Below are 16,388 nucleotides of genomic sequence, written 5' to 3'. Positions count from 1 at the left end.
CCTATTTGCTTGGCAGGCATTTCACGGTTCGCAGTGATCAACAGAGTCTCCGATATTTGTTAGAGCAACGAGTGGTGGAACCGGAATATCAGAATTGGATGAGTAAACTAATGGGGTATAATTTTTCGATCGTTTACAAACAAGGGAGTGCTAATAAAGCTGCTGATACACTCTCTCGTAAACATGAAGAGATAGAGTTTTCTAATTTGAGTGTGCCATCATGGAGACAGTGGGAAAGTTTGAAAGAAGAGTTGGAAATGGATGATTTATGCTCAAAATAAAAGAAGAAATGTTGAAAGATGTTAGTCGACATAAAGGTTTTGAAGTAAGACAAGAATTGTTATTCTTTAAGAGTAGATTAGTGTTGCCCAGAAAGTCGATGATCATTCCAAAGTTGTTTGAAGAATTCCATGCGTCACCAATCGGGGGACATAATGGTGAAGAAAGAACGTACAAACGGATGGCAGCTGAGTTATTCTGGATTGGTATGAAGAAGGACGTACTTAATATGGTTAAAGGATGTGAAACATGTCAGAGGAACAAATCAAGTGGTTCACCGGGGGGATTACTACAGCCGTTGACTCTTCCAGACACAGTTTGGAGTGATATTTCGATGGATTTCATTGAGGGTCTACCAATTTCGGGTGGTTTGAATTCTATCTTGGTGGTGGTAGACAGATTCAGTAAATATGCTCATTTTGTGGGTCTAAAGCATCCTTTTACGGCTCAATCGGTAGCGGAGGTATTCTCTAAGGAGATAATCCGATTGCATGGGGTACCTAACTCAATCGTTTCTGATCGTGACAAAGTATTCCATAGTAACTTCTAGAAAGAATTGTTCAAATTGCAGGGGACAACTCTGAAGTTCAGTTCGGCTTATCATCCACAAACGGATGGTCAAACCGAAGTGGTGAACAGAGGGCTGGAGCAATATTTGAGGTTGCTAGATTTCGGATAGACCTCGCCATTGGAGCAAATGGTTATCATGGGCAGAACTGTCATACAACGCGGCGTATCACACAGCTCTTAAATGTTCTCCATTCAAGGTGTTGTATGGACGGGATCCTCCTCCTTTATTACGTTATAAAGATGCTTCAACTGTGGTACAAGCGGTAGACATCGAATTGATGAGTCGAGATGAGATTTGGGATGAGGTACGAATGCATCTTTTGAAGGCGCAGTGTAGAATGAAACAGCAAGCTGATTTGAAACTAACCGAGGTGGATTTTGTTGTTAATGATTTGGTGTTTCTGAAGCTTAGACCGTATTGACAAAAATCCCTTGTGAATGGGAATAGCCCAAAGTTGATGGCAAGGTTTTATGGTCCTTACAAAGTCTTGGAAAAGATCGGAAAAGTCTCTTATCGTCTAGAGTTACCAGAGGGAGTAAGGATACATTATGTCTTCCATGTATCACAACTTAGAAGAGCTGCTGGGAATTGTTTGGTTACGAAGAACATACCAACTCAAGTATCTGCTGATATGGTGTTACAAGTAGAGCCGGAAGCCTTGTTGGATGTTAGACGGCTGGAAAAAAATGATGCAGGAAGTTTGGAGGTGCTAGTCAAGTGGAAAGGGCTGTCCGATTTCGAGTCGACTTGGGAGAATTTGGAAGCTTTGGCTCGACAGTTTCCTAATAATCACCTTGAGGACAAGGTGAAAGCTCTGTGGGGAGGTATTGATAAGCCTACTGTACGTTTTACATATAAAAGAAGATTTAAGTAGTTTAGTTGTAAATAAGTGGAGGGTAGTTTGGGTATTTTATGAATAGAATAATTGAGACAGTTCCTTTATATTGGGAAGTTTGTTAGTGGAGTTGCATTCTGTTTTGTAAGTTTGAAAAGGAGCGCAAGCTCTCTAGGGAGAGAACCGGCCTCTCGAAAGCCGTGTACCCTCTGTAATCTCTTTTTCTTTACTCAATTCAATAAGGAAGCTACCGACAACAATCAATTTGCATCAGATGCATATCACATTTTCATGTTCACTCTCATCAACATTAAAAGCTTGCTCCTAAGGCCCTAAAGTGTGTGTTTGTTGGGTTTCCTAGTACCCGTGGCAAGTAATGAAGTGGTATGTAAAGATTTGGTTGATCTTGATTTTCCTATCGCTATCCAAAAAGGAAATCGAAATTGTACATGACATCGAATTGCTAACTCTTTGTCATTTGAAAATCTCTCACCATCATATAAATCATTCTCACCAAATTGCATGAAAATAGAATACTCTTGAGTGTGGATAAGGCCTACAACAACCAAAATGGAGAAAAACTATGGAAGAATAAATGACAGCTCTTAAAAAGAACACAACTTGGGACAAAGTTGAACTACCTTAAGGGAAGAAACTTATTGGATGATAATGGTTCCACACTATTAAGCATGAGACAGATGGTTCCTTAGAGAAGTACAAAGCATGGCGCTAAAGGATACACTCAAACATATGGACCTGATTACCTTGATTCTTAAAAGAAGGAATACAATCAGAATTCTCTTGTCAGTAGCACCTTTGATTGGCCTCTACTGCAGTTTGATGTGAAAAGTGATTCCCTACATGGCAATCTAGAAGAGGTTGTTTACATGGAAGCACCACCGAGCTTTGATAAACTTTTGGCGAAAGAACTGTGTGCCAATTAAAGAAAGCACTATATGGATTAGAAAAGTCCCCATGAGTTTGGTTTGGCAGTTTCATACATACGTTGAAGAGGATGGAGTTTACAAAGCCCCAAGGAGACCATACCTTTGATTGTGAAGAGATCCAGAGGGGGAAAGGGTTTAAGGTTAGAGCCTTCATTGCGTATATTTATGCTATTAATGCCACTGGAATGAACTTTGTGATACGGAGGCTCGGGCATAAATTGTCAGAAGAATTTGAAATCAAAGAACTAGGAAAACACAAGTATTTCCTTGATCAAGGTAGCATACTCCAAAGAAGGCATAGTCCTCTCAAAAGTATATTCTAGATCAAATATAGGAAATAGGGATGTTTGGTTGTAAATCCTCAGACACAATAACTGAGCAACGGCACACTCAAGGAAAAACTAAGAGGAGGAGATATTAAAAGTTGGTAGGCAGATTAATCTACTTATCGCACACTCTCCTAGATATAGCCTACAAGACAAGTCTAGTTGATCAATACATGCATATGCCAAAAGAGGAACACTTAAAGGCTGTATACAAAATTTTAAAATACTTGAAAGGCACACTTAGCCTTGAAGCTTACACCGATGCAAAATGGACAAGGCCCAACAGTCTCAGGACTCTCTTGGAGAAGCAAAAACATGAGGAACCATGAAGTTGTACGTACAGCAACAATAAATCAATCATTAACACAGCCCATAATCCTGTCCAACACGACCGCACGAAGCATGTGGAGATAGATCGTTGTTTAATAAAGACGAAATTGGAGAGTGGCTTGTTATGTATGCCATAGGTTCCATGACGAGAACAACTAGCCAGCATTCTTACTGAAGGACTATCCGATACTTCACTTTAACTGATATTGTACAAGAACGGGATGAAGGACATTTTCATGCCAAACTTGAAGAGTGTCGGTAGAACTTAACCTTCCTATTCTTTAATTTAGAAATATGATCCCTGAGTCCGTGGGAATATATTTCTATTGTAGCATATTTTTGTGATTTTCTCTACAGTCTGAAAGTTCTGTTTTGTTAATTAGCAAACTCCTTATTTTAGGGAATGTATGTTAGGTTGTTTATAAACCATCTTATCATCAATAAAATAGCACAAAAAATTTCTTTAAAACTTCAATGGTCTTCTTCTTGACTCGATTATCAACTAAGCGCTTACATAAAGTTATACATCATAGAATGATCAGTAAAACAAAGATTTATCATGGCATTCTTACCTCAATTTGCTGTCAAATGCTTTGAACTTCGAACAACACTTCCTACTTCAATTCCCACAAAATCACTTATGGGTTTCTCGTACTTCAATTTGAACCACACTTCCTACTTAAAACTCTTTTCATCTTCACAGAACAGGTCAGCAGGCTCTCTTTAATGACTGATCAACCCCTGGACTTCTAACTTCCGCATGATTACACTTTCAGTTCTTGTCTTTGACTTTACATTATTACATTTGGGGTCAAATTTTCGGGTGTTACAGAAGGCAGTAAAGCTATGAGAGAGTAAGCGATTTTAAGAAATTTTTTATGCCTTTTCTGCAACGACATTACAAGAGCATGGTCAGAATCACTTTGGCATACCTGAATATTTCTTCTTGTATTTTAGCAATTACAATGTTTACTTTTCTGTGAAATTACAAGTAGAATGGTTGGAAAGCTCACTCGTATTATACACATACATACATGAGTTGATAATCTAGATAGAGTTGCATTTTCAGCCATAGGAAAACTAAGCAATTGAAACTGGTTGATCTCCCAGCAGAAAACAAAAATTATGGCAAGGAAAGTCGTGAACAGAATTCTGAGAGAAGTTTGGGCATTATGCACTTTATATGACGGATCCTATATGGCGTCTATTGAAATGGCACTTCCAGAAGAATAAGAACAAAGAAGCTGATCGAGGATAAGGCAGTGTAGTAGTAGCGCAAGGGGAAACAGACAAGTTGGTATGATGAATATCTCTTAACGGAATGAGCCCACATTTGTTTACTGTTATGTTCTATTGAGAACCTAAATCAATTAACAATGTAATATGCTAATCCATAAGATATATATATTTTATCTGAAGATGCATGCTTTAAATTGGGCACAAAAATAAATGGATCATTAAGCAATTAATGGTGTCTGATTTCTCCCCAACTGGTAACTATAGAATTTTTATATAGTTCCATTCACAATATAAGCATGATTCTCTATTATTCAGGGACAGAAATAGGCTAGCTTCTTCTCTATGTGGAGGGGAATCTAGCACAAAAGCGCTCACTATTCTGCAAAAACATAGGCCAACGTCTTTCCACTTTCTGATATAGTGGCAAGGAGTTATGTAACTCCATAATGATGTACAACCCCCAAAACACCTTTTTAAGAGAAGGGAAACAAAAAAAATAAGAAATGGTTATAAATAGGAAATTAATCAGCCATTTTACCATAATTGGAGTCTTTGTCATTGCCCAAACCTCCACAGGTGCATCACGAAACAAGATCAAAAGATACCTGCAAAATTTATCAAGGATGTGCATCATTAAGATTCCCACAAGAATGCAGATTTTAATAAATGAACTACTTCCATATCTATGTTAAGTAGAAAAAAAGCCATTGCTCCTTGATTGATTGAACAACATGCTTTATATGACCTTTTAACTTTTTCTGTTCCCACAACCCCAATTGCCCCTGCCCAAGGAAAAGAGAAATAGTTCTAAGAAGCAAGAAAGGTTAAGCACTGATAAACAATTTTCAGACACTCTTCATGTTCGGTTCCAGAGGTTAAGACTTTATCACTTTTAGGTAGCACTAACAAATGAACTAAAGCGACTGCAGCACAACCTAATCAGATGTGACAAACTACCTAATATGAACTTGGCCTGAATTCGAGAACAGGTGATCTCCTAAAAACCGATGAGGTCTTATTTTATTAATATCATAAGGAAAAACAATCAATGGAGCACCATATTTATAGTGTCCTGCTAACAAAAACAATCCTAAAAAGACTCAAATATGTAACTTGCCAGATAAAAAATCCTAAAAAGACTCAAATACTCAAATAAAGACTTATCCTAATTTAAATAGTTAAATAAACCCAACTAGCCTTATCCTTCCATCCAACCTATCGACGTCTCTGATAAACTCTCCCGAACCTTTGGGGCGTATCATTACTCCCCTCCCAAACACGCACCTTGTCCTCAAGGTGGAAATCAGGAAACTGACGGTTCATTGCCGCTGACGGTTCCCACGTAGCCTCATACTCGGGTAGATTCTTCCACCGGATTAGGACTTCTTGACCCGTAGGCCCCTCACGAACCCCCTCCACAAGTTCGGGCTGCAACAAGACCTCCATTTCCTCTGTTAAAGTAGCTGGTAGTGTGGGGGTAGCAAGCCGGTTGCCTATAGCTTGCCACAACTGTGATACGTGAAAGACAGGATGAATTATGGCTGTCTCTCTGGTAACTATAGGTGATATGCAACCTTTCCAATCCGCTTCAAAACGGTAAATGGGCCGAAAAATCGAGGAGCCAACTTTTCATTACGATGACGGGCAACCGAATGCTGCCGGTACGACTTCAATTTAAGATGCACTTGATCACCAATGGTAAATTGGACATCGCTCTGATGCCGATTAGCCTTACTTTACATTAATTGTTGTGCCTTGAGCAAGTGTCCCCGTAATTCCCGGAGGATTCAATCCCGTTCCTCCAAATATCGGTCAACATCGCTAATCGGTGTTCTCAAGCTTCCATAATACAGCAAATGGGGTGGATCACGGCCGTACAATATGCGAAATGGGGTAGTATTAGTGGAGGTATGAAATGAAGTATTGTACCAATACTCTGCCCAGGATAGCCACTTAACCCACTTAGTTGGTGAATCGGACACGAAACAGCGTAGATACGTTTCCAGACAACGGTTCACCACCTTCGTTTGCCCGTATGTTTGCGGGTGATAAGTTGTACTACGCTTCAGGGTAGTACCTTGCATGCAAAACAGCTCTTTCCAAAAGTTGCTCAAAAAGACCTTATCTCGACCGGACACTATTGATTCCGGTACCCCGTGCAAAAGCACCACTTCCCTTAAAAAAATCGAGGCTACAGTGGCTGCCTTATAAGAATGTTTTAAGGGAACGAAGTGAGCATATTTGCTGAGACGATCCACTATCACGAAAATTACTATAAATCCCTCAGATCTGGGTAACCCGACAATAAAATCCATGGTCACCTCCGACCAAATTGAGGTGGGTAACTCAAGCGGTTGCAAAAGGCCTCCTGGAGCCATAGTCGAATATTTCTGTCTTTGACAAATGTCACATTCCGCCACCATCGTTGCAACCTCGCTCTTCATGCCAATCCAATACATCTCCCTTGCCATCTGCTGGTATGTTTTCTGAGAACCCGAGCGACCACCTACTGCACTCTTATGAAACTCTTTAAATAATTGCGGAATGGACGCAGACCCCCACAGTAACACCAAACGCTTATTAAAAAGCACTCGGTTTTGTTGTACCTCATAACCAGACTGTATTTCTCGACCATCCAAGATTCGTTTTTTAAGAGCTTGGATTTCTGGATCCACCTCTAGAGCAGCCCATAACTCGGCCCAATTAATCCGAGAAGATGTGACCAATGCATTGAGTGTTGGGTTGGTGCTCTTTCGTGACAAAGCATCGGTGACGCTATTTTCCTTGCCTGGTCGATAATGAATTTCAAAATCATACCCCAACAATTTCGACAACCATCTTTGATGATCTTCAATGACAGTTTGTTGTTCCAACACGTATTTCAAACTCCGTTGATCGGTGTGCACCACAAATTTTCGCCCCAACAAATACGAGCGCCATTTTTGGATTGCCATTACTATCGCCATTAATTCTAGTTCATATACGAACTTAAGTCTAGCCCGGGTGCCTAGAACATGACTGAAGAAGGCAATGGGTCGATTTGTTTGCATTAAAACCGCTCCTAACCCATACCCTGACGCGTCGGTCTCTACCTCAAACTCTCGTTAAAATCTGGAAGAGCCAGAACAGAACAGGTACTCTTGTCATCGCGTCTTGTAGTTGTCGAAAAGCTATTGTAGCTGCTTTAGTCCACTTAAAACTATCTTTCTTCAATTGTTTCATCAAAGGCCAAGAAATTTTTCTGTAGTCTTTTACGATTTTTGATAATAACCCGTGAACCCTAAAAGCCCGCGAAGTTCCTGCAAAGTCGTAGGAATGGCCCACTCTACCATAGCTGCGATTTTAGCCGGATCTGCAGTTACGCCAGCTTCTGAAACTATATGACCCAAATATTCAATACGTCTCTGTGCAAACGGACACTTTTTCTTAATTGCTTACAACTTGTGTGCTCGCAACACTTCAAAGACCTCTTGCAAATGTTGACCATGCTCTGTTTCGGATCGGCTATAAACTAGAATATCATCAAAAAAAAAAACAAGCACAGAGCGTTGTAACAAAGGCTGGAATACTTTATTCATTAATGACCGGAACGTTGCCGGTGCATTCATTAGACCGAACGGCATGACGAGAAACTCGTAGTGCCCCTCGTGAGTTCGAAATGCGGTTTTTGGCAAGTCCTCTGGTTTCATTCGGATCTGATGGTAGCCCGATTTAAGATCCACTTTAGTGAAAACGACCGCCCCGTGTAACTCGTCCAACAGTTCATCGATCACCGGAATTGGGAATTTATCAAACACGGTGGCTTTGTTCAACGCACAGTAATCCACACAGAAACGCCAACTACTGTCTTTTTTCTTTACGAGTAATACTTGACTGGAGAAGGGACTAGTAATGGCATGTATCACTCCTGTTTGTACCATCTCATGCACAAGTTTCTCTATTTCGTTTTTCTGGGCATGCGGGTAACGATACGACCTTACGCTGATCGGTGAAGAACCTTCTCGAAGCACTATCGCATGCTCGTGGCTGCGAGATGGGGGCAGCCCTGGCGGCATTTCAAAAATATCATCAAAGCTATCGATGAGGATTTGAACCGAAGGTGGGGTCGGCAGTGGTGGTGGGCCCCAGGTCGTTTCGGCTAAGCTCAAATGTACCACGAATTCCATGTCTTCCCGTTGTAGTATTTTAGTCATTGATTTACACAAGACGAGGGTTTTTGATAGGCTTGGGTTGCCCATAATGGTGACCTGTCGGTTGCCTTCCCAAAATTGCATCCTTAATTCCCGCCAGTTAACCGTCATATCTCCTAAAGTCTGTAGCCACTTGATGCCCAAAATAATGTCTGATCTTCCCAACTTCAGAGGGTAAAAATCTTCTACAATTTGGAGCCCCGGTAGTGTTAAAACAACCCCTCTGCAAGTCCCTTGACTCCAATCCATCATACCGTTTCCCAATCGAACTTTCACCGCGCCCGTCTCCTATACTTCCATCCCGAGTTTGTCGACCACTTCTGTGGATACGAAATTATGCGTCACCCCACAATCGATCAATACCAATACCTTAACTCCCCCGATGTTACCCGTTACCTTCATAGTCTGGGGTGGGGTAAGCCCACTGACCGAATACAGGATACCTCCACAATGTCGAGGTGTGCGTGATCTGGTTCGGGTTCATCTTCCTGGTCACTCTCCTCCTCATCCACGAGGAGCACTTGGAGAGTCTTGCTGGGGCACCTATGGCCCTGGTGCAAACTTTTCATCACAACGAAAACGTAACCCCTTTGCGCTTTTATCGGTGAATTCCGCATCAATTAATCTTTTAAATTGTCCCATAGGTCCTGTCGTGCCGGTGTTGATGCCACCCTTCTTGTCGCTCGTGGCTGCGAAGTAGGTGGTATAGGTAGGGTGGTTACTTGGAACCCTAGTCGTACCTCCCCCCACCTTGGATTCTCCCATGCTAAACTTATTATCGTCCATCCTGACTGCAATTTTCATGGTTTGCGCTACCGTATCCGGTTGCAAGACTCTGATTGTCGACCGGAGTTTTGGTTTGAGTCCATCGATGAATGCTCCCTCCAGTACCTTCTCAGGTAGATCTCCAAGTTCTCCCGCCATCTTTTCAAATTTACTAACATATTCACGTCTAGCCCCGTCTTGATGAATTTCCAGTAATTGCTCATACGGCCCTCCCTCTTGAGACGGTTGAAAGCGCTCTAACAACCGTTGTTTCAAATCTTCCCATGAGTGGAAAGGATTGCGCCCTTCACACAGCGGTACCAAGCCAAAGCCACCCCATCCACGCATATTGCGGTCGGATGGTCATGTTCCTTGATGCCTTGAATTTCAAAGAATCTTTCAACCTGGTAGATCCACCCATACCGGTCATTCCCGTCGAAAATAGGAGCTTTAATTTTTCTGAAATCGCCCAAGGGGTCCCGCCCCTTGCCCTCAAATCGGCTGCTTTTCTTTCCATCAAAAGCTTCGTCATCAGAGAACGACCCAAATCCAATTCTTGATCCCGTACCTCTATCTTTCTTCGATTCATTCTTTCCGACTGCGAGAGTTAGGTCGCTAATAGCCTTCAACACTTCTTGGAATTTCATCACGTTCTTAGAGCGATTAGCCTCTGTTTCCTCTCGCATCTTTGCCATGTCTGCTTCCAAATTGGTGATCCGATCGGTATTGCTCACCATCTTGCTACCAGAACCGAACTGCTCTGATACCAAATAATATGAACTTGGCCTGAATTCAAGAACAGGTGATCTCTTAAAATCCGATGAGGTCTTATTTTATTAATTTCATAAGGAAAAACAATCAATGGAGCACCATATTTATAGTGTCCTGCTAACAAAAACAATCCTAAAAAGACTCAAATACGTAACTTGCCAAATAAACAATCCTAAAAAGACTAAAATACTCAAATAAAGACTTTCCTAATTTAAATAATTAAATAAACCCAGCTAGCCTTATCCTTCCATCCAACCTATCAACGTCTCTGATAAACTCTCCCGAACCTCTGGGGCGTATCACTACCCAAGGTAGACTAATAACACGAGTTCTCGAGCAAAAGAGCATTTTTGCTTGTCCTAGCAAGAGATTCAGAAACTGGTATAGCCCCATAAACACTTACATACTACCCCCAACAAGACAATATTGTTTTATAGAAAATTGTAAAATTCATGACCATACCCAGTGAGTGGGCAGGTGTCTACTTCTCAAATTAAACAAATGTATTAATGCAACTGGTAAAATGTGCCATAACTCTTTGTTAGTTGCATACATAAACAATCTAGTACATTTTTCTTATCGCACCAAAATAAAGTTTTAAACAGACGATGAAGGGGAACTATCATTTAAAATTTAAGGAAGTCCAAAATCCAAGTAGATAGGTGATTATCCTGAACTACAAGGAAGGAGACATATATGTGGACACATTCTGGAGAATTTATACAAGAAATCAACAAATACAATCTAGGATAAAGTACAACCTTCCAGAAGACGATACCCGCAGAGCTCTTATCAGCGCACGCTCAGGCTTTTGTAAGACCCTAAATGTTCGATTATTACCGCTCCGAAGGCATGTAATTACAAGCCTATTGACATAGCCTCCAGACTTCTCACTTCCCTGTATTGAGTATGTTATTGTTGTATGTGATGACAAATGAATGTGGTTTGTTATAGATCTCATGTAATCTTTAAGCAGCTTAAGAGAGGAAAAAATATTATGTGAAAGGAAGAGCTCGGAATACAGCAATACATGACCTAGAAACAAAAAGGAAACAATAAGGCCAACCAAGAAATTAAAAAAACTTGAAAGATGAATTCACTGGTTTTAGTATGTTCAATACCTGACTGTACGAGAACGAAACAAGTCTAGTATTTCCAAGCCACCTTAACCCTCTTACAACATTATCATGGACAGAAAAACTTGCAGCTACAGCATTTGCAGAAACATCAATAAGGTCAATTGAACCCCTTTGAGTTCCCAAAGCAACCAGTGGAACAGCCACAGCAGGATGGTTTCCCCCACCTTCACATGTAATATCTCATTGACTAACTGATATATACAATCTTTAGTATCCAATAACTTTTTTTAACAACTACGAAATTTGGTTTCAGAAGATACACAGAAAATTATAGAACACATAACTAACTTGCCAAAGTAGCAATCAGAGAAGGAGATGGCACGGCCAACACAGTCACTGTTGAAGAAAGCAGATGAAGCTGGCCAACAAGGCTGATCTGCATCAAGATTTTGATCGACAAAATGAATGAATACCAAAGGAAACAATGATAAACAAGTACAAACCTATAAATAAATATTTTTCAAGGTTTAGATACTTCTCAATGATTGATAACATATTAATATCGCTGCCAACGGATAAATGCTTGAGATAAGATAAGCCAAACCCAAACAATTACTCTCAGGGTACCATCATAATGAAAGCAAACATCCTTTAGACAGAGAACAGGAGCTCCAAAATTCAACTGGTTTCCCTCGCGGTATGATAAGCCACTTGACACCGCCCCTCCAGGAAGGATATAGAGGGAAAAGAGAGGCTTATCAAACAAGTAATCTCAGCTTTTATGTGTCATGCAAGAAAATAGAGTTTCTTGAATCAACCTTTATTGTACCCTTCATGTTGAAGTTATATATTTCTTAACTTAGCAAGAAAACAAGGTTCTGTCATACAACCAAACCAAAAAAGTTCCCATTAGATCATTAGAAAGGAAAATAAGCTATGCTCGTCTTTTATGTTAAACGAAAAGCAGATGTGAAGATCCTGACCAATGATCAGTAAAAAAATAACATAACACTTGGACTCTAAACCCAAACTAAAATTTGAAACGACTAAGAAAGTTCATGTGGCAGTGTTATTGAAGGTTCCAGATGACACCTCATGTCTTCAGTACTTACAAGTAATCATATATAGATTCATACACCATTTTGTTATATCACAGAGATATGGGAATGAAAGAATTTAGTTCTCGATCTTGGTACAGCCACTGCTTAGATCATAATATTGAGCCTATAGCAAGTAAACAACCATAGGATTGATGCAATATGGTTCCAGGAAAAGTTACAGTATCAACCTTAAGTGTAAGCTTGTCCTGGCTCACAGTGGAGGCTGATGGATAACCCTTGCCAATTTTCACATCATCTGTTTGTTTAGCCACATCCTTCAGGGAGTCATCGGAAGCTCCCGTGTCAGATTTTGGATCTAGAACTGGCACTTTACTGACTTCTGTAACATTTGCAACATCTAACATATCTTTCTGATTATCTGTAGGGCCTTCAGAAGTCAGAAGCCAATTCCATATTTTTCCATCATCAGTAACGGATAGCAAATGTGTTCTAGAAATGATATGTGATTCATCACGAAAATCAAAAGGATTATCAAAATCCATATCAAAGTCCTTGTCAGAAGATGAAGTATGAAGTGCATCAGAAAAATGCTTGGCAACATTTTGGAGGGTGGAATTCGATCGAGAAATTGCAACTGCCAGAACCAAGGGAGAAGGGACAGATGTGCCAATTGAGGGCACCAATTCTTCCATCATACACATCTCGTGCACCTGCTCTCCTCTGCGTTGATACGCAAATGAGTATATACCCCAAATGCTCATAAGAACATTAATGCATACACATATATGTACGTAGGTGAAGACATTCTAGTTAGCATCAAGGAGGAAAGAAGATTTTGTTAATGGGAAACACAGAGAAACCAGAAGCACAATTAAGTTATATGTTCATCCAAGCTGGAGTGCAAAACTCCAGTTTACAGGAAGCAAGAGTAGCTTATCATTTCTGCAAGTAAAATAAGAAATCATCTTTATAGGGCAGTTAATTTAGAGACAATTCATATAGCACATTCAGTTATTTTACAACTTCTTTAACTTCAAACGCGTTCAGTAGACTATCAACATGATTATTCACCGACATATTCAAAATAAGGCAAAAGTTGATGCAATTTTGTTATACCGTGAAGATATATTATTGTTTTACCCTCAAAATATTACAGTGTTGGCTTATTTTAACTTCTAGAGGAACAAGCTTGGTCAATTCAGAAAAGATTGTCCTTGTACGGGAATGTCAAATCCATTCATAGGGAATGTTTAAATCAACAGAGGCACAATAGATTTTCTTCTTTGTTAGAAGAATGGGAAGGGGATAAGGATCTGGGGAATATAGATAGATGCACTATAAATGTGGTTCAATTTATCTAATCATCGGAAACAAAGTTGAAATTCGATCACTCAAATTTTCAATTGATTGGTATGTGCCACTAGAAAGTAAAGGCATGGAAAAGGTATATGGATGTGCATGTTTTATCTATATATCATGCACATACATATGATAGCAGAAGAAAGAGTACTTATATATCATGCACATACATATGATGGCAAAAGAAAGAGTAGTCCCAAAGATCAGTATATACTAGCTTCAATTCATCATGCACAAGTGGTCTGTTATGCTAATATGTTATATTATTAAGAGTAAATTACGTTTTTGGTCCTTGTGGTTTGTTACAAATTGCGGTTTTCATCCCTATGATTTGTTAAAAAATACGGTTTTCGTCCCTGAGGCTAAACACTACTTTTAAGTATGAGGGACTAAAATAGAAATGAATTGTAAACCACAGGGACGAAAATAGCAATAAATTTTAAATCACAAGGGCAAAAATGGTAATGAATTGTGAACCATGGGGATGAAAATCATAATTTCAAAATCACAGGGATGAAAATAGAAATTTTCAACAAACCACAGGGACTTAAAACGTAATTTACTCTATTATTAACTATCCTCATATTGCTGTGTTAAGTTTCCAGTTGCTAATTATCAGAGATCCAAAAATGTTCAGGAAGGTAATTACAAAATTTCAAATACAGAACATGGTATGCTTAGCTCTATATAAGGAGAAACAAAAATTTGTGACTTCGATAATATGCCTCCAAAGGTCTTGTGATCCCAGCCTATGTATAAACCATGCAGAATTGCAGATTCGGTACAGGATTACAGAATCTTTACTCTTGATTCACAAGACCTTTGCTATACCCTACTACTGAATCAAGGATGCCTTCCAATATGGTTTAGATTATAGCTCCATCTCCATTGATATGCAATGAGACAGAGAAATGCTTTCACTGTTAGAAAACCAATTTAACTACCAAACATTTTAATGTGAGCAGGGTTGTAGACAAGACAAGCCCACTTGTGTGAGCTCGTGAGCTGATTTGTCAAAAAGTTTGGGAAGCCCAAGCTGAGCCGAACTGGGACCAAGCTGGTCTCAAGGGTGGGCTTAGCAACTCAATGAGCCTGAATAATCTGATCTTAAATGACCCTAGTCTACCAGCATGAGCTTATAAAGACCATGGTGTTATCTATATTTATTTAAACTGCTCTTAGCCTCTTGGGAACTTTCAATCTTAAATTTCCAGAATATAATCTTATTTGGAGGGTTTACATTTAGTTTTCTATATTAACTGCACTAATGCTAGAGCTAATACGAGTACATAGGAATCAAGCCTATACGGACCGAGCCAAAGCTCGAGCTATATTGAGCATAGGAACCGAGCTAATGCTTTGAGCCTTAAGAGAGCCGAGAAGAAGCTTGGCAAGTCATAAGCCTGCTAAATCGGCTTTAAATACACACCTCTAAATGTGAATATGAGGCTTTCCACTTCCCTTGAATTCCAACAACTAAACAAATCACGGCACATCAAGAAATTGATGGTTGGCCAAATCTAAGCCACATTGCAATAATGAAACTTGGAATCAAAGAATTTACATAACAAGATGCCGCAAATACGCAAAAGCATATATTATTTACGTTTTAGTTAAGCAACACTATTTACTTACTCCTTTCTCCGCCAAGCGCTGAGCCGCCCATCAAGATGAGCACAAAAAACCAGCTCCATGCTTGGGTCTGGCAACACGTCAAGAAACTTCCCGCACCCTCTGGGTAAACTGGCACGAGAAAGAGCCGTTTCATACTGCATATCAAACACGACTAATTCCCTCGGAAATATAACATACAAAATGTGCCTCCAATGAGGCGAAAACGCCAGCTTCACTGAATAAGTGGGAAACAACGCAGTTGCCGGGGAATTAGTAACTGTACCGGCAGAACCAACGCTGATACCGCCTTCTCTCTCCAGCTTATTCAATTCAGAGGCATCGGTAGCGATTTGAAATTCTTCCAGTACGACATCAGATTCGGACACGTCGCCTTGGACTTTGATCGACAGGAGAAAGCCTTTTAAACCTATGGCACACAAATGGCGAGAATCAAAGGGGTCACGTTTAATGCATGAGAAGAGTTCCGGCGCGGCCTCGTATCTGAAGAAGCAACGTCCTGTGGATGTGTTGTAGAGAGATAGGAGTGATGGCCCTGTTAGTGCAGCGACGATCCACGAGTCAGATCGGGCTTGGATCCAGCAAAGGTCTTGGATTCCCAGTTTGGAATTGAGATCCGTTTGGAGGAAGAGCAAAGGGCATGATTTGAGGCGAAGGTCGAGAAGGCAAATACGGCCTTGGCGGTCTCCAGCAGCAAGGAGAAGATGAGAATGCGATGAAGTAGGGTCATGGGAGAGGAGGTCTAGACGGAGCGTGGTAGGGCACCAACGGACGGAGGTGACAAAGGGGGACATTGAGGTGGAGGAAGAAGTACTGATGGTGCCGGGGTTAGCAGCAGGAGGAGGGATAGGAAATACAGAGACGAGTTGCATGGAGCGAGTATCGAGGATAGGGACGGTGCTGCCAGCGGCATAGGCGAGGAGGCCGGTAGATACGATGTCGGCGGATCCGCCGTTGTTGCGGGAGGGCGGTCCCGGTAGCATGCAGTCCGACGAATTGGTCAT

The 16,388-nt window shown here is 40.6% G+C and overlaps 1 protein-coding gene across 1 annotated transcript in view; it reads right to left on the bottom strand.

Moving 5' to 3' along the window:
- LOC112507688 (WD repeat-containing protein 11-like) overlaps positions 1-16,388 on the bottom strand; it is a 53,202-nt gene extending 36,814 nt beyond the window's left edge. The window contains exons 1-6 of the mRNA XM_025112351.1: positions 15,388-16,388; positions 12,621-13,113; positions 11,681-11,768; positions 11,375-11,556; positions 11,015-11,151; positions 5,066-5,132 (exon numbers count right to left, since the gene is read on the bottom strand). Of these exons, the coding sequence (XP_024968119.1) occupies positions 5,066-5,132; positions 11,015-11,151; positions 11,375-11,556; positions 11,681-11,768; positions 12,621-13,113; positions 15,388-16,388 (1,968 nt within the window). The remainder of the gene's footprint in view (positions 1-5,065; positions 5,133-11,014; positions 11,152-11,374; positions 11,557-11,680; positions 11,769-12,620; positions 13,114-15,387) is intronic.

Source organism: Cynara cardunculus (assembly GCF_001531365.2).
Source record: "Cynara cardunculus var. scolymus isolate 2C chromosome LG 2, CcrdV1, whole genome shotgun sequence".
NCBI classification, from domain to species: domain Eukaryota; kingdom Viridiplantae; phylum Streptophyta; class Magnoliopsida; order Asterales; family Asteraceae; genus Cynara; species Cynara cardunculus.
Note: the sequence above shows the minus strand (reverse complement) of the source record. Positions and strands in the feature narration are given on the sequence as shown.